The sequence below is a fragment of the Cetorhinus maximus genome, chromosome 5, assembly GCF_964194155.1.
Source record: "Cetorhinus maximus chromosome 5, sCetMax3.hap1.1, whole genome shotgun sequence".
Taxonomy (NCBI): Eukaryota; Metazoa; Chordata; class Chondrichthyes; order Lamniformes; family Cetorhinidae; genus Cetorhinus; species Cetorhinus maximus.
In genome coordinates, this window is record NC_135883.1 from 121,253,080 (window position 1) to 121,280,125 (window position 27,046).

Genomic DNA, 27,046 nt, shown 5'->3' on the forward strand with positions numbered 1-27,046 from the left:
ATAAGCTCTCCCTCATGCTGCATAAAATCAATATGTTGAGACAATAAGGAAATAAAGTAGGTTATAAGGTTGTAATAAAGCAGTAGGGTTGAGGCTTGTGAATCTGAAGTACTGGTCAGTGAAGGCTACCTAAATAGTCTAAGAAAAGATGAGATCCAATGAACATATAATGCAATATGAGACCACAAAAGATAGAGGGATTAAGCCCATACCGAGAAACAAATGAACAAGCAGAGCAGAAGTCAGATAGAAAACAAAGAAAAGAGAGAAAAAGAGCATGGAGACAGAAAAATAAACAGAGACAGTATGAGATAAGAATTGAAGATGAGATATTTGAGAGCTGCAGAAGCTAGTAGAGCAAATGTCACTTTTATTGTCACCTGTGATATTGCTACCCATACAATCTGGAGTTTGGAGGCATGAACAACAATGGTAATTTGTTATAGGAGTGTTTCACAAGTCCTGAGGCTTTCTTAACAAATTTCTAAGCCAGTCATTTTGGATGTTCCTGGGTTTGGTTGCCTGTTCCCTACTTTTTTTGGGGGGTCCTCTGCCCTTGATGTACTGTTGTGATACACCAAAAAAAATAGATCGGTAAACACACTGCTTTAATGAATACAAAGGTTTGTGTTCCCTGCCCCACTTTTTCTTGGATTCTCTTCATGGGTCAATTCCAACTTACATAATGGTCCAATCTACAGGGTGAGGTCGTACTTTGTCACGAAAGCTATCATATTTTTCATAATAAAAGTAGGCTTATGTGTGTTGTGGTTCTGTGGGTGGCTAATTTAATTGAGTCAGTCGGATAGACTGCAAGGTTGAACTTATCAAGAGAGTTAGGTATAAAAGGGGTTATTGAAATGTTAATAAGTGAGCTAGGGTAAAAGGGTGTGAATGAAATTTGCATTTTAAGATAAGTGGAGAGGTGTTTGGTTTTCAAAGAAACATGTTAGCTGTAAAACTTTATCAAGATAAATAGGGCAAGGTTATTACATTTATTTTGCCCAAAAGGAAAAGGCCATTTTGACAACATGAAAGATTTTTTTATAGTATGAGAAAAGTAAATTCCAAAGACATGGGATTTCCAGATTAAAGAGAGGAAATATATGTAAAGAAGGATGGAAGATTGTATCAGGGGGTAAGCGGTATAAGATCCAAAAGATACGTTGTGTGAAACAGACTTGGGGAAGCAGCCTCTAACCACTTTGCAGAAGTCTGCTGTTCCTGTAACCAAAGTTGTGTTAAAAGCCTTTGGAATTCCACTGTCGAGTGGGTGCTGTGGTAACCTTACTGGATTGCCTATCTAAATTTAAAATCTATTTTGGACTGTTGCCTTAAAGGGGGTGTGTAGTTGGGAGTCAGGTTAATTAGGAATTTTGGAATTTGTTATAATATTAAGTAACGGGATAATTGTAATCTTGTGTATGTGTTTTAATTCTTTTCTTATGTTAATAAATTTTTAATTTAATTTTTAAAATCTCTAAAGGTGTTAGTGGACCCATTACTTCTGAATTCAGTGCACAAACCTTCTCGTAATAAATACAAATTGCAAAACCATTGTGATAGCGTGGCCAAGTTTCCCTTGTGGATTTGGTCAGCCTGGCAAATACTACCTGTCGTATCATAACAACTTGTAATTACAGAATCACAGAATTGATACAGTGCAGAAGGAGGCCATTCAGCCCATCATGTCTGCACTGGCTTTCCAAATGAGTATTATGACTCTCATCACATTTGCTTTTTTTGTAAATCACTTTAAATCTGTGCCCTGTTGTCTTGACCATTTTACAAGCAGGAACAGTTTCTTCCTATCTACTCTGTCCAACCCCTTCATGATTTTGAACACCTCTCTCAAATCTCCTCTTAACCTTCTCCTCTCCAAGGAGAACAGCCCCAGCTTCTCCAGTCTATCTTCATAGCTAAAGTTTCTCATCCCTGGAACCATTTTTGTAAACCTCTTCTACACTATCTCCAATGCATTCACATCCTACCTAAAGTGTGACGCCCAGAGCTGTACACAGTGCTCCAACTGAGGTCTAACAGCCTACACAAGTTCAGCATAACTTCCTTACTCCTGTACTCTATGCCCCTATTAATATAGTGTATGCTTTATTAACTACTCTACACCTGTCCTGCCACCTTCAATGATTTATGCACATAGACACCTAAGTCCCTCTTCTCCTGCATACCCTTTAGAGTTGTACCCCTCATCTCATATTGTCTGTCCATGTTCTTCCTATCAAAATGCATCACCTCACACTCCTCTGCATTGAACTTCATCTGCCACCTATCTGCCCACTCCACCAATTTGTCTATGTCCTTTTGGAGTTGTATACTATCCTCCTTGCAGTTCACAATGCTTCCAAGTTTTGTATCATCTGCACACTTTGAAATTGTCCCTTGCACACCAAGATCAAGATCATTAATATATATCAGGAAAAGCAAGAGTCCCAATACTGACCCCTGGGGGAATATCCACTACAAACCTTCCTACAGCCTGAAAAATATCCATTGACCATTACTGTTTTGTTTCCTATCCCTCAGCCAATTTTGTATCCATGTTGCTACTGTCCCTTTTTATTCCATGAGCAATAACAATTCTCACAAGTCGGTTGTGTGGCACTGTATTGAGTGACTTTTGAAAGTCCATGTACACCACATCAACAGCATTAACCTAATCAACCCTCTCTGTTACCTCTTCAAAAAACTGCAAGTTAGTTAAACACGATTTCCCCTTTAGAAATCCATGCTGGCTGTTCCTAATCAACCCACATTTTTCCATGTGACAATTCTATCCCAAATAATTGTCTCTAGAATCTTGCCCACCACTGAAGTTAAACTGACAGGTCTGTAATTGCTGGGCTTATCCTTACAACTTTTTTTGTACAAGGATGTAATGTTTGCAATTATATTTGGATTTAATTTTTGCCACCATCCATGGAATCCAAGACTCTTCAATTTTCATGGATAACTAAACACTCTCTTTTGAGTAGGAGCTCATTTGTATTGTAATTTGGGTTCTTTTCTTATCAGAGTTCCTCAAGAAATTCGCACGATTTCAGTGAACCTGCAGAGCCATCTGGCTAGTCCTAGTGGAATGACTGCCAGTGTGAAGGGACTACAGAATTCATTGGGTCGTCCTCTTCCATTCAAGGTTAGTGAAATTTAATACTGGTCTGTTTTCCTTCACGATTCTATCTGATCCTTGCAGTAGTACATGTGCCAGAATTGAAGGGCAGCAGAAAAGCTTGGGATCATCAGGTGCATTGAGACGTTGATGAGTGGGCAAAGGTTCCAGGTGATCAAAGCTAACTTTTGATGAAGATCCACAAGAGAAACCTGGTTATAAACTGCCAAGTGGAAATGATCAGCAACTTTTCCAGAACAAAAACAAAAATACCTGGAAAAATTCAGCAGGTCTGGCAGCATCTGTGGAAGGGAGCACAGTTAACGTTTCGAGTCCGCATGACTCTTCAACAGAACTAAGGAATAGAAAAGGGGTGAAATCTAAGCTGGTTTAAGGCGGGGTTGGGACAAGAGAGCTGGATAGAGGGCCAGTGATAGGTCGAGATAACCAAAAGATGTCACAGACAAAAGGTCAAAGAGGTGTTGAAGGTGGTGATATTATCTAAAGGAATGTACTAATTAAGGGTAGAAAGCAGGACAAGCAAGGTACAGATAGCCCTAGTGGGAGTGGGGTGGGGTGAAGTAATTGAATCACCCCCACTAGAGCTATCTGTACCTTGCTTGTCCTGCTTTCTACCCTTAATTAGCACATTCCTTAGATAATATCACCACCTTCAACACCTCTTTGTCCTTTTGTCTGTGACATCTTTGGTTATCTCCACCTATCACTGGCCCTTTATCCAGCTCTCTTGTCCCCCCCACCCCACCGCTTAAATCAGCTTATATTTCACCCCTTTTCTATTTTTCCTTAGTTCTGTTGAAGAGTCATGCGGACTCGAAACGTTAACTGTGTTCCTCTCCGCAGATGCTGCCAGACCTGCTGAGTTTTTCCAGGTGTTTTTGATTTCGATTTCCAGCATCCGCAGTTTTTTGCTTTTATCTTAGCAACTTTTCCAGATTTGGAGGAATACATGTTAAGAAATTCATTAAAAATGCTTGAAATTTTCTAACTACTTGAAGTAGAAATTAAGAAGAATCATGACTAAAAATTCTACTATGAGGTGGGACAATTTGTATTGGCAAAATTCCCATTGAGGATGATGAGTAACCAGAATCAATTATATCCTATAAGAAATGTGGTTGGGGAGGAAACCTGCAACAAATAAGAACTTGCGTTGTTTGTGAATCTGCCTTTGCACAATGTAATGCATTATTAAATGTGACTCCTTTCATCAGAAAAGAGAAGGCAGAGGGTGACCCAATGGAAGTAGAAGCATAGAAAATAGAAGCAGGAGTAGGTCATTCGGCCATTCGAACCTACTCTGCCTTCAGTATGATCGTTGCTGATCCCCTATCTCAACACCATGTACCTGTGCTCTCTCCCCATATCCCTTGATGCCTTTAGAGTCTAGAAATGTATCTATTTCTTCCTTAAATATATCCAGTGACTTGGCCTCCACAGCCTTCTGTGATAGAGAATTAAAGTAGTTGTTTAATTGCTCTGCCATTTCCTTGCTCTCTGTTATAAATTCTCCGGTTTCAGACTGTAAGGGACCTACATTTGTCTTCACTAATCTTTTTCTTCTTACATAATTACAGAAGCTTTTGCAGCCTTCTTTTTCATGTTTCGTGCAAGTTTACTCTCATACTCTATTTTTCCCCTCTTAACCAATTTCTTGGTCCTCCTTTGCTGAATTCTAAACTTGCTCCCAATGCTCAGGCTTGTAACTTTTTCAAGCAACTTTATATGACTCCTTTTTGGATCTAATACTATTCTTAATTTCTTTTGTTAGCCATGGTTGGACCACTTTTCCTATTGTGTTTTTGCACCAAATAGGAATATGTAACTGTTGCAGTACATATATTCTTTATTCCTTAAATATTAGCCATTGTCTATCCACTGCTATGCTTTGTAATGATGTTCCCCAATCTATCTTAGCCAACTCACGCCTCATACCTTCATGGTTTCCTTTGTTCAGACTTAGGACCCTAGTTTTGGATTGGACTACTTTACTTCCCAACCTAAGGAAGAATTCTATCATGTTATGGTCACTGTTCCCTAAAAGACCCCGCACAATAAGATTATTCATTAACCCCTTCTCATTGCGCACAATCAGATCGAGGATAGCCTGTTCTCTAGTTGGTTCTTTGACGCACTGGTCTAAAAAAATCACCTCGTACATACGCCTGGAATTCATCCGTCACAGTATTATTGCTAATTTGGTTTGTCCAGTCTATACGTAGATTAAAGTCACCCATGATTATTGTAGCATCTCTATGCATCTTACGTGCATCTCTAATTTTCTTGTTTAATGCTGTCCCCTACCTTACCACTACTGTTTGGAGGCCTATATACAACTCCCACTAATGCTTTCTGCCCCTTGTTGCTTCTTAGCTCCACCCAGACTGATTCTACATCTAGATTTTCAGAGCAAATATCCTCTCACTATTGCACTGATTACATCCTTTACTAACGATGCCATGCCACCTTCTTTTCCTTTTGCCTGTCCATCCTAAATATCGAATACCCTTGGATGTTCAGTTCCCGCCTTGGTCACCCTGCAGTCATGTTTCTGTAATCGCAATCATATCGCACCCACTTACATCTATTTGCACTGTTAATTAGTGTAAATTATTGTGAATGCTCTGTGCATTCAGATACAGTGCCTTTAGACTTGTCTTTTTACACATTTTTTGCACTAAGGATCTATTTGCTGCTTGCCCTCGTTTCCTCTGCCTTCCACTTTTGCTTTTAACTTATCTGCCTTTCATTTCTATCTTTGTCTCCCTCTCTTGTGTCTCCTCAGTCAGGTTCCCGTTCCCCTGCCAATCTCGTTTAAATCCTCCCCAAAAGTACTAAAGAATAGCCCTGCGAGGATATTGGTCCCAGTCCTGCTGGGGTGCAACCTGTCCAGCTTGTACAGATCCCATCTTCCCCAGAATTGGTCCCAATGCCTCAGGAATATAAATCCTTCCCTCCTACACCATCTCTCCAGCCACACATTCATCCAGTCTATTCTACTATTCCTGATCTCACTAGAACGTGGCACTGGAAGTAACCTGAGATTACCACCTTAGAGGTCCTGCTTTTTAATTTATTTCCTAGCTCCTTATGTTCTGCTTGTAGGCCCTCATCCCTCTTTTCACCTATTTCATTGGTAATGATATGGACCAAGACCTCTGGCTGTTCACCCTCCCCCTTCAGAATGTCCAAAAGCCATTCAGTGACATCCTTGACCCTGGCACCAGGGAGGCAACATACCATCCTGGTGTCACATCTGCGGCCGCAGAAATGTCTATCTATTCCCCTTACGATAGAATTCTCTATCACTATTGCTTGCCCACTTTTTTTTTCTCTCCACACCTGTGCAGCTGAGCCACTAATGGTGCCATGGACTTGGCTCTCACTGCATTCCCCTGAGAAACCATCTCCCCCAGCAGTATCATAAATGGAAAACCTGTTAGAGGGGGAGATGTACCGAGGGGCCTCCTGCACTACCTGTCTAGTGCCTTTACTCTGTCTGATGGTCACCCATTCCCTTTCTGCCTGTGCACTCTTTACCTGCAGTGTGACTACCTCACTAAGTGCTGTCCATGAAGATCTCAGCCCTCTGGATACTCCACAGTGACTCCAGCTGCTGCTCCAGATCCGGATTTCAAGCAGCGGCAGCTGGAGACACTTCCTGCACATGTGGTCACCATGAACGCTGCAAGTGTCCCTGACTTCCCACATCTCACAGGAGGAGCATTCCATATGACCGAGTTGCCCTGTTATGACTTACCTTTAAATTACTCCCTTTACTTTTACTTCCTCTAGTTTAGCAAATCTGACTAGAGAGAGGTTAAATATGGTAGATGTGGAGACGATTCTACTTGTCGGCGAATCTATAACTAGGGACCATAATTAAATGTTTATTTAGCCATAATGTACAACTCGCTACCGCAAGGAGTTGAGATGCACAGCATAGATGCATTGAAGACATTTCTGTTTGCTCCACAGTAAGAAGAATTTATCAGAGATTGTCTGTGTGAAAGAAATTAATGAGTTCTTGTGGGGATTTCCACAGGAAGGTGGTCTTTAAAACAGGGAGAAGCCTTCTTATTAATACAGTTCATATCTAGTCGTAAACTGAAGTAATTATGAAGATTAAGTAGCCTCCCCAGTATATTCTAAATAGCATTAGAACGTGGTCATAATGCTGTGAAATTATAATTTTTAAGTTATAACCTTAACCGATAGATTAAATTTTGAGTGTTCCAGTTCACTTAGGAAAAAGAGAAGCCATGTGTTACTTGGTGCTCTGCTATCAGATTGGACTGAGTTATTTATCTGATCCAGAAAGATTTAATTAAATTTGGTAAAAATTAACCTGGTTGAAACAGGGAAGTATCAAGTTAGCTTAACCTGTTAAAATGGTTATTATTCTACTAGTGCATTCATATATATTCCATATATCCAAGGCTGTGAAGCTCTAAAAATTAACACATTGGGTAAAAGTACATTTTTTTCCCTTTAGGTTGGATCTGTTGTGGAATGTGTATCTAAACTCAAGGTAATGAGTTCTGCCCTGGATGTGCTGAGACTGAGGCCAAGAATGACGGACATGACTTGGAAAGAACAACTTTATAGAATAAAAGCAGCTGCTTCTGATTGGAATATCAAGCGACACTTGATGTTGGCTTGGGGTCTCGTAGTTCAAGCAAATCACTTCGCAGAATATAACACTGGTATGCCTTTTCAAAAGAAAACACATATCTACTGTATTATTTACTAAAAAATTAAAATTGAGTGCTATGTTACAGACAGGGGAGAGAGGCAAACTGAACTCCTTTTATTTTTCTCACTTTCTGTCCATAAGCAGGGATGTTTTAATTTTTGAAATAGACTGGCATGTTTTCCCAAAACCTCTGTTTGTGAAATCAATTTTTAAAGTGACTCACAGCAAAATCTCTTTAGGGTTAAATCAGAAATATTGTTTATTCATACATTCAAATCCAGAGGATGGTTGTTGCAACTACATACATACGCAAGCACACAAAAAGGAGAGAGGACAGAAAAGTGTTTTTATTTGTTTCAAGTTATTCCTAGTTGTAAAACCAAGCTATGGTTATTAATTCATGTGAATGTTAAGAGTACAGAATGTTAAGAGTCCAGTGTGGGTTCTTTCACGTAAGAGTTAAAGTTCAGGTGAGTTCAACTAGCTGAAAGCAGGAGTTGCTGAATTCCTTCCAAGTTGGTGATGATGAACCAAGATGAGACTGATTTCCAGAAACTCGGTCCGCTCTACAGGCAGTGGCAGGAATCATCCAGAAAACTAGGCTTTGAGGAGCCTTAGACTTGAGGCAGGCTTTGTTGTCAGCCTGGAGTCCTGGTGTTGACAGGCTGGATGTTAACAGCAGACTGCCCTGGGTGTCCAGGAATGTAACATTAAAACTTTCTAAAGGCCAAAGAAGCTTGGGTCATGTGGTGTTGCCCATTGATGAGCCAGTTTCAGGTTAGCAATCAGCTTGTTTGTCTCTGTCTCTGGTCAAAACCTGTTATTCACATTGGGAGATAAATGGTGGCTATTAGTGCCTCCGAAGGTATAACAAGTTTCAGTGGTTCTTTGTTATAAGTCCAGGGTGGGGAAACAGACTACCTGTTGCTCCCTTGTTTCATTGGTTGTAATGGGGTGTGAGATGCTACAAGAATGAGGGTTGGGCTTTGTCCTGTTGAAAGTTTCCAAAACTGTAGCCAACTTGCAAATCATGTTTTTTTTAATTTATTCGTTCATGGGATGTGGGCGTTGCTGGCTAGGCCAGCATTTATTACCCATCCCTAATTGCCCCCGTTCAGGAGTCAACCACATTGCTGTGGGTCTGGATTCACATGTAGGCCAGGTAAGGACAGCAGATTTCCTTCTCTAAAGGGCATCAGTGAACCAGATGGGTTTTTACAACAATCGACAATGGTTTCATGGTCATCATTAGACTTTTAATTCCAGTTTTTTTTAATTGAATTGAAATTATACCATCTGCCGTGGCGGGGATTCAAATCCGAGTCCCCAGAGCATTACTCTGGGTCTCTGGATTAGTAGTCCAGCGACAATACCACTACACCAGCGACAATACCACTACACCATCGCCTCTCCCTGTAGCAGCCATGTTTTTTGGTCCAGCAAAGTCCATTTTTTTTAAATGAGCAGAAAGTAAGGTTTGATTTAAACAGTTTATGATCTCTTTCATGTGCTATGGACATGACAGCTAACAATTTAAAATAGCTTTGGTATGAAGATTGTCATGCCATGTTTAGCGCAGAGTTTTTCCTTTCAAAGCAGATTGAGCTCTTTTCTACATTATGACGGTGACTACATGTCAAAAGTGCTTCATTGGCTGTAAAGCACTTTGAGAAGCCTGGTGTTTGTGAAAAGCACTGTATAAATGCAAGTCTTTCTTTTGAAACAGATGGAATTCTCTTTTTGCTAGGGTAGGTTCCCAGACAAGGAGGTTAACGAGGGTACAGAGAATTTAGAGCTCTTGCTGCTCTCTGGCAACTACTGATGGAGCTGTACCTGTGCTTTGCATTTAAAAAAAATTCTGTGTCGCCATTGCTTGAAAGGGACTGTTGGAAGGTCGCATTCTTCAATTCATAGGGTCCCTCTTGAGATTCGGTGAAATGCTTTCTTTCAGGTTAGCCTGTATACCTGCTACAAGAAATATTTGGTCTTCATTTGCTGTGTGAGCAGGAAAATTGAAGATTTTATTGCAATGTTTTATAACCTTTAAAAACGTTGGAGGATTTTGCCTCTATCTGGAACAACTGTGATATCTTACATTCTAAAAGGGATGTGAGGATAATTCTGCAGATAATTTGGGTGTTGTTACTATGACTGGTAGATAGCAGGTGGAGCTCAAGGATACATACTTCCCCTACATTAGAACAGTGATTTCTCTTCAATCATAACTGGTATGGTTGTAAAGTGCTCTGGGATGTCTTGACGTTGTGAAAGACGCATTGTATTTTAAATGCAAGTTCTTTCATTTTTAATTTTGCATTAAAGAACCCCACAGCTTGCACCTGAGGCTAAATGTGGAGGAAGTTCATTGCTCGTCGAAGGTTCTCACCCGGCCTGACATTTGTACCCAAAATGTCTTGTTGTTGTGACAAACTTCGTAGTGCAGCAGGAAAGATGAAAGTTCATGGGAACTCCTTAAGACTGCGAGTGCAGCTAGTGTCCAGCTCGTTTTGAGTTTCTTCTCGAGTTCTCTGCTGGAAGGCAGGTCCTTAGCAATTTTTTGCTGAACAATGGCAAAATGCCAAGATTTTTTGCTTTGGCAGTGTGGAGGCAGGCCCCAAGTCTGCCTGAGCCGAAACGGAGATTGAACCTCGTGCTGTCTGCTGACCCATATGCTCGCCATCTAACCAACAATCGGCCCCCTGTTTTGAGTTTACTAGTGTGAGAAGCTTCCTTATGGATAAAAGCAAAATACTGCGGATGTTGGAAATCTGAAATGAGAACAGAAAATGCTGGAAAAACTCAGCAGGTCTGGCAGCATCTGTGGAGAGAGAAAGAGAGAAAGAGTTAATGTTTCGAGTCCATATGACTTCTTCAGAGCTTATGGATAAAGATGAGTCTTGGCTTGTCGGACTTAACCTTTACAGGGACCTGGTTTCACACTATTGAACATCATCTCAGAACCACTGGATTGCTTCAGAACAGCCCATTCATATTTTCAACCTCCAGGAAGGATTTGGGTTCTCCATTTATGTGTGAAAACTGTAGTTGATGGCAGTAATTTTAACAAAAGCTAATACAAGATGTTATGCATTGGACCCTTGTAACCTCTTTCTGCGATAGTTCATGAATAGCACTTTGCTTTGTCTGGTTCGACCGGGAGATGATGGATGTGCTTTCAATAGCCTGTTCTGTAAATTTGTCTACTATGTTTGACAGCAGTTTTTTTCCTTGCCATGCTAGATAATGCCTCTTACAGTGTAGGCCGTATATCTTCAAAACATTTAGTCTTGAGTAATGTGGACCTGGCCTATAGACCTACCGTTGTTAAATGTCTTGTGACCTGCCTTTCAAGGAATAGATCGTACTGTATTAGTGATGGTGCTCTAGCGAGCAACGTAAAACAAGCCTAGGTGAAACCCAGCCACGTGACCTTTGCCATGTCAGTATTTTTCCTCATTTTTGCCTCGGGTTCTTTTACCAGTCGCCTTTTCAAATCTGTGCCCTCTGGCTATTGACCATTCAACCAACTTGTCAGGTTTAAATTTTCTGTTTCAGGTATAGTTACTGAGGTGAGATTGCTGAGCTGTGTTCACCTGAGAATGTAGGTTGATGAACAAAGAATACCAAACACCAGATCTGATCCATCCTCGAGACTGATTGATTAGTTCTACTTCTAGAGGAGCACAGAGCTGCTTCACCCCGCCTCCACCAAAAATCACGCTACTTATTTTCCCTAATTCCAACCTAGTTAAACTGAGTGGCTTGTATCCTACCCGTGAAGAATGTTATACATTTGCTCTGTCGTTGCTGTAGTGCGCTGGCTGTCATTTTAAATCAAAAACTTCAAATCTCCACATTCCCTGCCCGCACCACTCCATGCTCTTATTTCTCTTTCACAGTTCACTCTTGCTGTTTTAATGCAAATGCCTTCACCTTGATCAGACCTTCCGACACCCTAGGACTCTGCAGTTCCCTTGGAAAGGTTCTCCTCCTTATTCCGCTTTCTGGTAATCTGGTGAAACTTAACTTAACCTTTCAAAAAAATCTTCAATTTCCCCGAGTCCCCTGCAGTCAAAGGACTGAGAGGTGGTTCAGAATGTGTTAACACAATGGGAGGGGAACGAGAAGCAGCACGAAGAAGGTGCACTGTATAGTGCAAAGACCTTGCAGTTTTCCCCAAAGTTAGAGGGAGTGCTCGTTTATACATGGATATTTTACTGCATACGTGAATTAGGAGCTCTGTACCTGCAGTGAGTAATCTAACCATTTCACCTCTGAAGATCAGGGCTTGTCTGGAAAGTGTCAACTTTTCTTATCAGTAGATAGGCTGAGATTCAAGAGGCAAGAACCAGATAATTTCTGGACTTTATTTTTCTCCCAGAGGCAAACTCTCAAGTGGCCAAGCTTGAACGTAGGAGGATTTTTCATCAAGAGTACTGCAGGTTTATGTGGTTTTTCAGATGAAATAGTGGTTAGAGTACTTTGCAAGAGGGGAGAGGGTGATGATCCCTCTCACTGCAGGTACAGAGCTCCTAATTCATGTATGCAGTAAAATATCCATGTATAAACCAGCACTCCATCTAACTTTGGAGAAAACTGCAAGGTCTTTGCACTATACAGTGCACCTTCTTCGTGCTGCTTCTCACTCCCCTCCCATTGTGTTAACACATTCTGAACCACCTCTCAGTCCTTTGACTGCAAGGGACTCGGGGAAATTGAAGATTTTTTTTTTTGAAAGGTTAAGTTTCACCAGATCACCAGAAAGTGGAATGAGAAGGAGAATGTTTCCAAGGGAACTGCACAGTCCCAGGGTGTCGAAGGTCTAATCAAGGTGAAGGTATTTGCATTAAAACGTCAAGAATGAGCTGAGACGGAGGAATAAGAAAATGGAGTGGGGCGGGGCAGGGAATGTGGAGATTTGAAGTTGCCGATTTAAAATGACAGCCAGTGCAGTACAGCAAGGACAGAGCAAATGTATACAACGTTTGTCATGGATACAATACAAGCCCTTCGGAGTTTAACTGGGAAGTAGGAAGTGAAGTAAAGTGAGTAGCCAATTTAAAGAAACGGTCAAAAATCTAGGTTTTTAAAGACCATTGACAATGTAGTGACTTGACAAGTCAGGACATTGGCAACCAAGCTTTCAGAAATGATATACCAATAATGGACAGATAAGTCACCTGAATTGAGACTATTCCTATATTTAAAAAATTAAAATTAAATCAACACCACAAGTTTGTTCAAGTTAATGATGCTCAGATAATTAGCCGTTGATTTTAAATAGCTATGGCCTTATGTACCTTCTGTTCCAGATATGTTGCAGTCTGTGGTAGATTCCCAAACTTCAGCGATGAAATCTCAGGGTCTTCTAAACTCTTCAGACTCCCAAAACCTTGAGGCAGGCCTACCTCAGCTGGATGAAGCATGTTTGAATCAATTAGCAACAAGTACAATTCAGCTGTGGCCTGCACAGGAATATCTGGCATTACTCTGCAAGTATAAAGTGGTGACAGACCTTTTGGATCTATCATTAGTCTCCAGGTAAGCAAAAGAAAGTAAATTGATCATCTTATGTATTCTTTCACGGGATGCAGTGTCGCTTGCAAGGCCAGCAATTGTTGTCCATCCCTGATTGCCCTTAAACTTGAGTGACTTTACTAGGCTATTTCAGAGGACAGTTAAGAGTCCACCACATTGCTGTAGGCCAGACCAGGTAAAGATGGCAGATGATTAGTGAACCACATGGATTTTTACAACAATTGATGTTGATAGTTGCATGGTCACCATTACCGAGACGAGCTTTCTATTCCAGATTTATTAATTGAATTTAAATTCCACCAGCTCCCGTGATGGGATTTGAACCCACATTCCCAGAGCGTTAACCTGGGCCTCTGGGTTACTAGTCTAGAGACACTACCACATTCCCACCATCTCCCCCTTCAATAGCTGTTAAACTTACTTGCCGTTTTTAAAAAAAACAACAAAACTGCTACACCCAAAATGCAGTAAAAAAACAGGCAAGTAGAGACAACTATCACACTGTTGTCTGTCAACCTGCCCTGTCAATAGATTGACCATGATTATAACATTGATCAGTGCAGTTTAGGTTTTTATAACTCTCAGGTTTTGTAGCTGTAAACATATTTTAAAATGTCCCACTCTGAAACCATGCAGTGAGCACCTGTCACCTGGTGTTCATTATTTGTATTAAGTACTGCAATGTTAAACCTTGAGTACCAATACTTGGGAAGCTCAGAACATAATATTTGGTTTTATTTAAATTGTTGAAAATGGAATTGGGCTATACCCTCTCCTGCTCTGTCAAGACATCGGACCACAAACTTGAGTTGGAGGATGAAGGTGTTTGAGATTTTCTGTAGCATTAAAGGGACCATGTGGGATCATTGCATCTGCAATATTTTCAGCCTATGTACAAGCCATTGTATTGTTTGCCTGTATCTATAGAAGGTGAAAAAATACTTTACCAACGGTACCACCCATGTTTAACTACCTTCTTTTTCCCTTTATTGCCAACGAGAAACAACACATTGAGTATATAAAAGGAAGGGATGTTTTTTTTAGACTTTAATGCCTCATTGGTTTAGAGCAATAAATTATTTTTTGTTTTTTAAAAAAAAAGGCTGACTCAAAGACCAATAGGCCAACATTATTAACTGCAGTAAGGTAGTAAACTTCATGTTTTATCACCACCAGTGCCAGAACTAAACCAGATCAGTCAATGATGCATGCTGAACTCCGTCAATTAGTAACATTCTGCTTGAGATCTACTCCAATGGCAGCTCGAGAACTCCGAGGATTTTGGTACTTAGCACAGGCTGATGAGGTGAGCTCACAAATACAATTGGTCAAATTACAATTTGAAATGCTGTGATGCAATGTTTTGGTTATCTTTTCTGGGCATGAGAGGAAACATTGTCCTGAATTTTTCCCGCATCGGGTGGGGGGCGATCACAGAGTTGACCGCCACCTGTGATCGGCTCCGTGCCGCCATTTTACGCAGGCAGGCCTATTGAGGCCCGCCCAGCGTAATACGTGAGTGGTAGCGCTCAGCGCTACCCGTGCAGGCGGGGGGGAGGAGGGAGAGTCAGGGCCAGCGCTCTTTCGCAGGAAAGAGTGCTTCAATCTCCAAGGCACAGAGCTGCCTCAGGGAGATTGAAGTGCTTTTGAAAACAATAAATAAAATCAATAAAATTTTAACGAAATGTGTCCCCTCAGGTGACTATGTAACATGAGATGGGACATGTTCTTATTTTTCAGGAAAACTTTATTTAATTCATAAAAGCTTTAGGAAACCTCATCCCGCTCGTGGATGAGGTTTCCTAAAAAAACATAAAAGCTGCTTGGCCTTTTCGCCTGCCCGCCGTGAGGTTGGACAAACAGTGTAAACTTGACATTAATTATTTTGTTAATGGCCTTAATAGGCCTTTTAATTATTGGTGGCCGCGCAACTGATTCCGGCGTGCACCTGCTGAACGAAACATCGCGAGACAGCGCGCTGACGTTGGAGAACACGCCCCACGTCATCACGCGTCATTTTACCCACCGGCATGTCGGGCCTGTCTGCCCCCACACGATGACCGAGAAGTCCTGGCCATTGTTTCACTTTAAAGGACCTCATGTCCTGTTTTACGCAGGTGCTGGACTTTGAAAGTGGGAGGGAGGAAAAAGATATTATTTTATGAGCATGAGTTCAATGTTTTGTTACATTTGGGCCTTCACTTGCATCTGGCTATACTATACCTGATCTGAGAGTTCATGATGTCAGTGATAGGTTCTGGAAAATGTAGTGCCTAGACTTCTGTGGAGTGGCAATTGGAGTCGCATTGTCACTCCACTCCTAGTTCCTTACCAGGAAAACCAGCCACTCCTTTCTTGCCTGACCTTCCGACTCTGGCCAGGTGACAGCTGTCTAGTGCAGCACGTTCCTGAGGCTTTCTGTTGAGGGCTGGAGAGTGGGAGGTAAGGAAGCCACACCCCCTTTTTTACAGCACTAGCTGGCTGGGGGAGGTTCGGCTGGAGGGGTGGGGGGGTTTGCTGGTCAGTGGAGGGGGCTCGGGAGTCCGGTGGTCAGTAGAGGGGGTGGTTGGGGATAGTCAGTGGGAAGGGGGTCATGTGGCCAGGGGATGTTCTGTAGGTTGAGGGGTCGGGGGGGGCGGGGCGGGGGGGGTGCGGGGTGGAGATGGAGGGAGTTCTTTGGAGTTAGAAGTGGTTTTAATTCTTCTAACCTGCGTAACTATTCTGGTAAGACAGTTGGAACCATCTGAAGTTTGCGATTTAAATCGGAGTATCGGATGGTTCCCAGTGCAGGGTAATTGCCCACCAAGCATCTTTGGGGTACCTTCCAGTTACGATGGCCTGGAGCTCAGAAGCTACAGGCCACAATTTCCTCCACACTGGTCCTTTGTACCTCCAGTATGAAAAGCCGTCCAAATCTTCCAAACACTTTATTGTATAAATATAGGATGCTAACAGGTAAGTAAAATGGAAGCTATTTGTCATTGAGTATCCTTTGTTGTCAATTAGTGTCGCTATATAACTGACTCCAGCTAATGGTCCTGGTGCATCACAGACATCCTGTGTTAATTACAGAATGATCTGAATTAATTGAATAGAAAATTTGCTTCTTGTTCTACTATAATGCTGCACTGTAGCTACAATGGACAGTTTTATTGTGTTGTGAACCAAAATCAGTTAGTCGCAAAATTGGCTCACAAATGGTTACTACATATCCAATTGGATGATCGAGTTTGGATCATTAGTACCCAAATAGAAATTTATCTATGAATTAATTCCTGAAACTTCTAGTATTTAAGGCATCCAAAGTGCTCTATTTTACTGTTGAAAACACTAAACCTGACAGATCACTCAAACTCCACATTATGTATAAATTTGGACATGTACACCCAATAATGTTGGTGAAAGAAAGAGGAAAGTATTTGATTAGTCATTTAGAAATACAGTTTTACAAAATCAACTTTTAACATGTTTTCATTATCCCAGCTCTCTCCTGAAGAATTGAAGTTGCTGAGTTCAGAACTCATGTCGACCATATTTGGAGCATTTTGGAATAGCTCTGTGACAACAGACCCTGACTATTGGCTGACATGGAAACCCCCAGCATCCATGGGAGATGATTGGGTACCAGAAACTATCATTGACAAATCTCTAAAGGTTGGTTTGTTTTCTTTTCTTTCCAAGTCAAGTAATTTGTATGGCCACTCGGTTTACCAACATGATAGCTGGTAAGTGAATAATTGCACAAATAATGGCCATATTAAACCTACAATTACCAACAGTGTTTTGAAGAGCAGCAGTGCAAACAATTCAAGCTCTGCACTAATAAATAATGCCTATTCCTTGGAATAAACAGCATCCTTTCCAAATGTGATCATGGTGCTTTATCTTTACTCTCTGGCTTCCCTACAGCGCTTTAACATGGTTGATTATGCCTTATCCGCTGCTCCACATGCACTTCATATTCTCTTAGCTATTTGTAGTCAAAAGATCATTCAATGGCCTCTCTTCCCAACTTGCACAATTGCCTCTTGAGTCTCCCAAGGATTCATCTTTTTTACCTAAATGATGCCTCTCAGCATCTGGATATATGCGGATGACATCCAGCTCTACCTTGATGCATGACTGGCTCTTGACTGTCTTTTGCTTGTCTGACTTCAAGTCGTGAATGACCTGAAGGAAGCCTAGACTCAGTGTGAAGACGAGGCATCATTTTCAGCCTGCACGCCATTGACTGTACTTGCATCACCTTTCCTTGTCACTTGCTTGATTTGAACTAGACTGTTAACAACTTCAACATTTTGTTCAACCCATGTTTTATTTCTGACCCCCATATCGCCTCCATCATAAAATCTGCCTACCTGACCTCTGCAAAAATTGCCCCCCTCAACTTTTCTACTGCTCAAACCCTTGTACGTAACTGTCAACTCCAGACTTGACAATTAAAGTATCCTTGCTGATTGGCCCAGCCAACGGCTGCCATGAATTACAACTTTTCAGACCTCTGCTCCATGTATTGTCCCAATGGCCTAACACACCAGTCCTCACCTCTGCTCCTTGTCATTGTTTTCAATTCTCCTACAGCCTTGACCATCTCCACAGTCCTTCCCAATTCTCTACTCCTCTGATTCTGGACTCTTGTGCATCCTTTTCTCACTTCGCCTCACCAGAAACTTCAACAGACTAAGTCCTAATGCCTGGCATTCCCCTTTGCAGTCTTTGTCTCTCCCCCTCGGTCTCCCTGCACTTCATTCCTCTCAATCTTTTCTCTCCCTCAAATCCCCCCCTCCAGTCGCTTCTCTTTGACCAAACTTTGATCACCGCTCAATCTAACTGTTTTGACTTGGTCTGTGTTTTCTATTTGCTGTCTTTGAAGTACCTAATATGTATAAAAGTACATCAAAAGTTGGCAATGTGATGCAGCAACAGTGTGTTGGGATGTGTGGGTTGTACCTGTGATCCTAAGTAATGGATTTTCGGATCTCCAGGTAGTGTATGGAATAGTGCTGATGGGCCTGGGAACGGATGGCCTGGGATCTTGGCTGAGACTGCTGCATTTCAGAGGGAGCGAAAAAAAGGGAAAACTCACTCACTTTTAAACCAAAGGAACCTTGTGTGCATGAACAGTGTAATCAAATTAGATTGCTTGATAATTGAAACCAGTATTCGCAGATGTGCTTATTGCCCAGAGAATATTTATTTTCCTCTTATAGGGGCCTGGCATTCTATGTCGCGATGTCCAATCTAAGTGTTTCTTTGAAATTCTCACCAACACCAATCGAAGCACTTCTGGGTCTGTCAGTGGAATTGGTGTGATGATGGTTTCCCACGTGACTCTAGGCGAGTGGCTGGAGCGGACTCGGCAATTACAAGAAGTCAGCTCAGTGTTGTGGACCAACATGGCTGTTGGTTCCTTTGCAGATTTCAGGTATGTCATAGAAGTGGAAATTTACTTCTGGGGCTCCTTTTTCTATCAGGAGAACTATTTGAAAGTGAGTGTTCTCATTATGGTTTGTTCATCAGGATATTTTCGAAGGTGTTTCAGGACAAACAACTGAACGGGGATGAAAATTGAATGTAAAATAAATCCCCACCATATTGGTCAGTAAGGGTGTGTCTCTATTCCTTTTTATCAGTCGTGGAAGCCAGACACTCTTCTACAGGGAAGCCAAGGGGAAGGGACGTGGGTGGGGGAGGGCAGCTTGCCGGTGGGTGTCGAGGGAAAATCCATCCTCTGGAGCATTCACCAAGGGCACTAAGGGAAGCCAGACAGCCAGAATCCAGCCTACTTCTTTAGTCAGAGGGCATGCATAATGCAGGGAAATAACCTAGTGAGGGAATGGTCTGCATGACTGCTTCTGACACTAACTTTCTGAGCTTAATTAAATTTCAAATTCAGGGTGGCTTGATTATTGCCCTTATTCAAGCTCTGAAATTGGCAGTAGAGGAGCAGTCCCAGTAATGGAGATGTTAGAAAATTCCTGCTATACTATACAAAATTCTAGTGGAACATGATGGGTGAAACAAAATAAACTGTGTCGGATAGTGGTTGGGAAGAGTTTGATGTGGCTGTAAGTTCTGATCTTTTCATTGTATTGCATTAGGGTGCCACTGTGAATTGTAAATCCCCAGGGGGTTAAAGTCTAATAAAATCAAAGGTACATTCGTCCAACAGAGTCTTTTTAGTAACTGCTTTGCTGTTTCTCTGCTGTCAGATGTGTCTCAAAATTGATGAACAATGTGAGTTCTGTCTTTTTATTGCCTTACTAAACAGAAGGCGAAGGGCCTATTAGGTACTGAAATAAAGTTTCTAGAATCATTAAATTTCTTTTTAGTTCATGTTGATTTGCACTAAGTCTGTTTGCTAGGATTGTGCTCTATTATTAATGGAGGATGACTTTGGGGGAATTGAAGAACTTCCGCTTCACTTGCACTAAGTTCAGACAGACCAGCTGTAAATGTAACCACTCAATCTGTCCTGGAGTTCCCCCTGCCTCAGCCCCCATATCATTTTTACCACCAACTATGTAGAATTCTCCATGTGAAGTTGCCCAGTTTTTTTTTAAATTACAGAATTGTAAGCAAATCCTCAAGTTTCATGATGTGCATGTTTTTAAATGTGAATTTTGTGCAGCAATTGAGGGATGTTGCTGCTGGGAACATTTCTTTTCCACCACCATCTCCCACCCCCCAAGTAATTACCCAAAGCCCTAACTGAAATTAGTTTTACACAATGTATATCTATTCACAACTTCATTAGGGATTTAGCAAGGTGTGTGGCATAAAAACAAAAAGCTAAAAGCTACTGCGGATGCTGGAAATCCAAAACAAAATAAAAACAGAATTACCTGGAAAAACTCAGCAAGTCTGGCAGCATCGGCGGAGAAGAAATTAGTCAACGTTTCGAGCCCTCATGGCCCTTCGGCAGAACTGCAGCATAGTTTCAACAAGGGAGAAATATAAATTGGTTTAAGGTGGGTGGGGGGGAAGAGACACATTGAGGGTGTGGTGTGAGCAGATAATCAAAAGATGTCAGAGACAAAAGGGTCAAAGAGGTGTTGAAGGTGGTGGTCTTTGTCTGAGAAAAGTGCTAATTAAGAATGGAAAACAGGATATTTAAAGTACAGCTCTAGTGGGGGTGGGGTGGAAAGACTAAAGGTTTTAGTTTTAGATTTAAAAATAATGGAAATAGGTGGGGAAAGAAGAATCTATATAAATTATTGAAAAAAAAAAGCGGGTTGGGGGGGAAAAGAAACGGGGTGGGGATGGGGGGAGGGGGAGTTTAAGATCTAAAGTTGTTGAATTCAATATTCAGCCCAGAGGGCTGTAAAGTGCCTAGTCGGAAGATGAGGTGCTGTTCCTCCAGTTTGCGTTGGGCTTCACTGGAACAATGCAGCAAGCCAAGGACAGACATGTTGGCAAGAGAACAGGGTGGAGTGTTAAAATGGCAAGCGACAGGGAGGTTTGGGTCTTTCTTGCGGACAGACCGCAGGTGTTCCGCAAAACGGTCGCCCAGTTTGCGTTTGGTCTCTCCAATGTAGAGGAGACCGCATTGGGAGCAACGAATGCAGTAGACTAAGTTAGGGGAAATGCAAGTGAAATGCTGCTTCACTTGAAAGGAGTGTTTGGGCCCTTGGACGGTGAGGAGAGAGGAAGTGAAGGGGCAGGTGTTGCATCTTCTGCGTGGGCATGGGGAGGTGCCATAAGTGGGGGTTGAGGAGTAGGGGGTGATGGAAGAGTGGACCAGGGTGTCCCGGAGGGAACGATCCCTATGGAATGCCGTCAAGGGGGGTGAAGGGAAGATGTGTTTGGTGGTGGCATCATGCTGGAGTTGGCGGAAATGGCGGAGGATGATCCTTGTGGCATAGTGGGTTAGCACATTGCCCCCGTAACTTAGTTCAGGATGAAATGAAACCCAGTGCAAGTGTCATAACCCACTTCAGAACTTCATTCGGAATGCAAGTTGTAAATAGGACTGTTCACTGATATGTTGTAGGCTTAATGTGTTTTCTACGGGTTTAATTTCTGATCAGAAAATGAACATCAATAGCAATGGGTGCTTGTTCTGAAGACATTCTGTAACATAGCTGTTGAATTCATAATGCTAAAATCAAAGTTTAAAGGACCAAATAATGTCGTTTCACATGTAACTTGTTAGTTCTGGGAAAAAAACTTGAGGATTTGGTGTTTGCAGATTCACAGACTCCAGATTGCAGTGCACACTGCTACTTAAACAGCTCCATGCAATTAAGGATCTTTTGCCAAGAGAACTTCAGGAGGAATATTTACAGACGTGTGACCAACTTGCCATTGACAAAAACAACATTGCCAGTCACAGTATTCAGAGTTTGCTCAGCAACCTTGCGGAGCAGGAAGTACTGCCCGAAGATGTTGTTTCACTTCTTGTGACCAGTGTACGGAAGTTTGTGGGTAAAGAAAAGGATTTTAGAAGCCTTTCGGCACAGGCCCGGAGTGGCTGTCTATGGGTAAACCTAGGATTGCTACAGATTCAGATTTGGACGCCACAGACCAAGTTTGATCCTGCTGTCAAAAGGCTGTACAAGTTGAATTATGTCAAGGAGGAGGTTAGTCATCTTGTTTTTGTTTTGTAATTATTCACTTAGCTGGAACAGGGGAATACCTCAAACTTCTGTTTAATAATATTGATTTTGATTTTTCATAAGTACCCAGAGACACCACTGGACTCGGTATTGGTGGTCAGTGATGCTATTTGTGATATTGCAACGCTATCATTTATCCCAATGGCTCAAACTCCTATGCCTTAAATCACGGTGCTGCTGTGTGCTGTTGCTTTGACTTTTATAGCTTGCTCCAAATGCAAGTTTACCATTTTACTCTTTTGAGTTTATGCAATGATAGTCAAATTATGGAGTGAACTTTGTACATTGCAATTAATTAAAACCCTAGTGTTTTAAATGTTCCACTTGGTCATGACAGTTGCTCTCCTTAAAAGGAGAGCTTGTTTTACTGCAATAGTATGTGGGATGCACTTTGATGTCAAAGCACCTTCTTGCCCATTGCTGAAATCTTGGAGGCATTCATCTGCACACAGGTCAGAATTTGGCACATTGAAGCAATGTTGGTACAACTCCCCTTATAACCTCTGCTCACTGTAGTCTTGTTGGATCCACCTGAACTTACTGTGCATTCATGCTGCGTAAGAGTTGTTGTCTCTTAATCTTGTATGCAGAGGATAACATGCACTTAGAGATTTTATTTGGACGACTTGATAAACTCGGGCCCCATCTGCCTGTTCTGGTGATTCGGGTGGATCTTAAAGATCCCACGATATTATTTGCAAGTGTAAAGTCCTCCCAGTCAACACTGGCATTGGTTATTTATCTCATTGCTGTTTGATGTGTATACAAAATAACCTACCTATTCACCAAAATGCTCTTTAATTTGCATGGATAATGCTAGTCGATAAATCAGGTGCATTGAAATCCTTAACTCTGTGGTTCAATAGCTTGGTAAAATCAGATATTTTGTAGCCGTACATGTTTGTTTTATTATCATAGATGCTTTCTCTGGCTTGAGGCACTTTGCTATGTCGAAGTTGCTCGATAAACTCCAAGTTGTTGATGTTGCCTGCTAATAGTTTTTTTTTCCTTCCTAGTTGCAACAATTGCAGTGCGAATGGAAGAGCCGCAGCATGTCTGAACAGTTATTGACCGGTCGAGAACTATTACAGGATGGAGTGAACAGACATTGCCATCCCCGAATTAGGTGCCTAATTAAATACACTGTCTATTAGCCAATTAGCATTGTATAGATCAGTGTTTACGTTAATCCACGACTTCCTTTCCTGATCTCTCAGGCTCTAATACTCCCAGTCAAGCAGACTGGCTTGAGTTGCTGTATCAGGTTGCCTGTGGGTATAGCCAAGCAAGTTAAGCGACAGACCCTGTGATCCATTATCCCCAGTAAGGATGTGCCTGGCTGTGTTATGGCAGTATGAAGTTGAGAGCTATTTGACTTGTGGATGAGAGATTTTGCTATCAATGTTAAAAAGCTGTGGGAGCTAACTGCATAATTTTATAAATAATGGATGTCTATGCATAAGTCGATTCATTACATAGTGATTTAATGTGTTCCTCCATTGAGGTTTTTTGTGCAACATTTTTGAGAGCAGGCATGTTGGGATGTTTAGTGAGTGAAACTTATTTGCAGCATTGAGTTCAAGAAAGCTCTAGAGCTTATGAATTGTTTATTGCAGCTGAATTCTTGTGTTCCCGCTAAACATAAATTGGTTTCCTCCTCCCCTGAGAAGGCTGAAGCGCATTGCTGAGCCCGTCGCCTTAAACTACTTTCCTGCCCCTTTGAATCTACTGAAACATAGAGGGGCTTGAAGCCCCAAGTTCAGACCAACAGTAAGGTTGAAAGTGGGAGAGAATACCAGGTAAATCAAAAGAGTGTTTAGGTGACGAGCAAACTTGAGTTTGAATGCCTATAGGAAGAATATAATGCCAAGAGTTGATAATTTTGAAGCCCTTAGTTAGATTAGAAGAATACGATTTTGACATTGCTGTTCACAGTATGATTGGTTGACTTCTGAGAAGGGATCTGATGGTGGAATGTACGTGACTAGAGGGTCCCTAAATACGTGTTCTCTTTTTACTGGCTACAGTAGGGACAAAAGGTTAAGTGAAGTTATCTTTTGGTATTACTTCAGATTTAAAAGATGATTGCATATCTTTTGGGGAGCTTGTAATAGGCAAGAATACTGTGATGTTCTGCATCATCAAATGAGACATAGCAGAAGAATGTCTGTGTCCCGTCAACTTAAAAATTTAATTAATTTTTGTTCTGTGCTCCAGGTTTTTGCAACAAAGAATCAGCCATCTGAAGGAGCAGATTACAGCACTGTCCAGAAAACAGGCACACCGTCCCGATGTACCTCAGTATGATTATCTCTACCAAGAAATCCACCACTATGTGAACAGTGTTGCACAGAAGTCCAAAGTCAAATCACTCCTCTCCCATCTCCTGCTGCTTCTACAGGCGAAGAGGCCTAAACCGCGTCAGAGCATCCAGGTCGTACTCGATGAAGAGGCAGCTTGGCAGCAATCCCATCACCAGTTCAGGAGGCGAATCGCAGAAGAGTACTGTCAATATCCTGATGTCATACAGCCCTTACTTGCTGCCATTTTGCAGATGCAACATGGCATGAGACTTCTGGCATCTGAGGTTCACTTGTCATTAAATAATAAGCTTGTTAAGCAGGCTGACCTCACTAGACTTGTCACTTGCCTTTTGGCCTTCCCTTCCATCAGCTTCTCATTCCCAACCTACCTTGCTCAGGCAGGTGAATTATGTTCAAAGGCCTCCGTGGAGACCCTCAAAGGGCTTAACCAGTTCTTGTGTAAGAACTCATCAGATGAAAAGTCTCTGGCTAGGAAACAACAGTTGCTGCCAACACAAGAACAGCTACTGATGAATGCTCTACTGTATCTGCGTTGTCATGTACTTTCGCTGGGTGAACTGGACCAGGCATCACTGCAACTTTTCAGACACATCTGCCAGGTAATTATAATTCAATGCTTTGATATTCTGATTCCTCAATGTGCAAACATATGGAATTATAACATGCATGTTGCCCTCCAAATATCAGGTTTTATCAAATCAGTAATTTTTTTCCGTCCATCCCACCCTCAGTCTCAACCACCACCTCCCTACTCGCCACCTCATTTCCAGCCCCCTTCTCTTCAGCTTCTCTTTCTCAAGCCAGTTAATGTGTTGTAATTTTTATTGGAACTGTATATTCAAAGCATTTCACTTAGGTTTAATTCTTGTTGAAGTTTTCGAGCTTGGTGACATGCATCATGACCTTAAAATGCCGAGAATAGTTTTAGATAGAAAAGCATTTCTGGTAGCTTAGTGATTGAGCCACATAGCTGCAAAAGTCTTTGGTCTTAAGTGTTGAGAGGGGTGCTAAATTTGATATGTTTTCCCAAACTTTTTTGACAGATACTATGGCTAGGCCATTGTGGTACTTCACTAACAACCTGGAGTTGAGTTCAAATCCCACCACAACAAATTGTACAATCAAATTTAATAAATCTGATGATTTATAAGTCAACACCTAAAAATAATCATTAAAGCTCCCTGCTTATCATAAAAATCCAACTGCCTTTCAGGTGAGGGAACCTGGTCGAGCCTACATGTGATGTTATCCCTGCATACAATGTGGCTGACTCAACCTTCAGCACAACTAGGGATAACCGATAAACACTGCCTTGCACATAGCCAAGAATAATATTTCCTTTCTATAATTTATTTCCTTTTTATATTGTTTTTAAAAAAAGGAAAATTTGGCTTTGGTTCTTTTCCTGACTATTGTCCAGGAAAACCCTCTTGTAGATATTGGAATTGGACAAGTTGAGGCAGTGCTGTCAGTCTCCCAGGCCAGATAACCTGCTAATGACCCTTGCTTAGGCTCCCTTCACTGGAGAGGTGAAGGCTGGTCAGGTAAGGTGAGACCACATTTGGTTTGAGCCACTACTTTTAAAAGCAGAAGAAAAAGAATATAACTATTTTGCCATACCTTTTGACCTTTGAAGGTGACTTTTTTTTTGACATTTGTATTTGCGTTCCTCTGATTACATTTAGTAAAAGTGGTAACGCTGAGGGATGGGTGGCAATCTTGTATTTCTAATCTTGTAGAGGTTACTACATGTAACATTGTATTTCATTAGAAATACAACAAAATATAATAATTGCAAAGTAGCAAAGCACCAGATAAGAAACAAAATATTGTGGTTTAAAACCTAATTTAAACCAAGATTAGACAATTGTAGTGGGATTTTTTTCTTTTATTCAGTATATTCAAGGTTGAGATAGATAGACAGATTGTTACTCAGTAAGGGAATCAAAGGCTATGGGGAAAAGGCAGGAAAGTGGATTTGAGGATTATCAGATCAGCCATGATATCATTGAATGGTGGAGCAGACTCGATGGGCTGAATGGCCGCCTACTCCTATGTCTTATGGTCTTAAGTGTTGGTTTAATGCTGCAGTCCCAGCAGATTTGGATGGTGCAGTGGTGTGTCCTTCCACCTCTGATCTGAATAGAGCTGAGGTCAATGATAGAAAATTCCCCTTCTGCTGGGTTATAAGGCTACAATTTTAAGTAATTTTCGGTTAGACTCAACCCAGGTTTTAGTTGCCATGAGCGCAGAATTCTCCATTTGCCAAAAAAGATGCAAGAATATGTAATTAAATTTCATCCATGTGATTGTTATGGAAACTAATACTGTCGTTGCATTCGGAAAGCTCTTGAGGCTTGGTTAAGATATGCAGTTTGGGACACAACAGACTAAGTCTAAAATGTGTTCCAGCTAACAAATGCAAAGCTGGAGTAGTGTACTCTTCAGGTTGGTAGGTAATGGAACAACATAAAAATTTTTGGTTTTGCCTTGTATTAAAGGCAATGGTAAATGCCTGGAATGAGCAAGAAGAATGTAGGAGAGTGAAAGAGGAGCAGGAAGCCAACCTGTACAAGTACAAGAGCAAACAACATGGTCTGGCTGAGGCTGAAGAGGAAGAAGAGTTCAAACAGAATTTCCCACAATATACCAAGGTAATGTGGAATAATATTTTCTTCAAAGTTCTGACTTTTACTGAAGATCATTGTGTACATTCTGATTC

The 27,046-nt window shown here is 41.5% G+C and overlaps 1 protein-coding gene across 1 annotated transcript in view; it reads left to right on the top strand.

Moving 5' to 3' along the window:
- mdn1 (midasin AAA ATPase 1) overlaps window positions 1–27,046 on the top strand; it is a 227,351-nt gene that overhangs the window by 123,298 nt on the left and 77,007 nt on the right. The window contains exons 55-64 of the mRNA XM_078542396.1: window positions 3,034–3,154; window positions 7,644–7,854; window positions 13,157–13,385; window positions 14,559–14,688; window positions 16,866–17,036; window positions 18,593–18,807; window positions 21,574–21,964; window positions 23,017–23,126; window positions 24,218–24,923; window positions 26,826–26,978. Coding sequence (XP_078398522.1) covers window positions 3,034–3,154; window positions 7,644–7,854; window positions 13,157–13,385; window positions 14,559–14,688; window positions 16,866–17,036; window positions 18,593–18,807; window positions 21,574–21,964; window positions 23,017–23,126; window positions 24,218–24,923; window positions 26,826–26,978 — 2,437 coding nt within the window. The remainder of the gene's footprint in view (window positions 1–3,033; window positions 3,155–7,643; window positions 7,855–13,156; window positions 13,386–14,558; window positions 14,689–16,865; window positions 17,037–18,592; window positions 18,808–21,573; window positions 21,965–23,016; window positions 23,127–24,217; window positions 24,924–26,825; window positions 26,979–27,046) is intronic.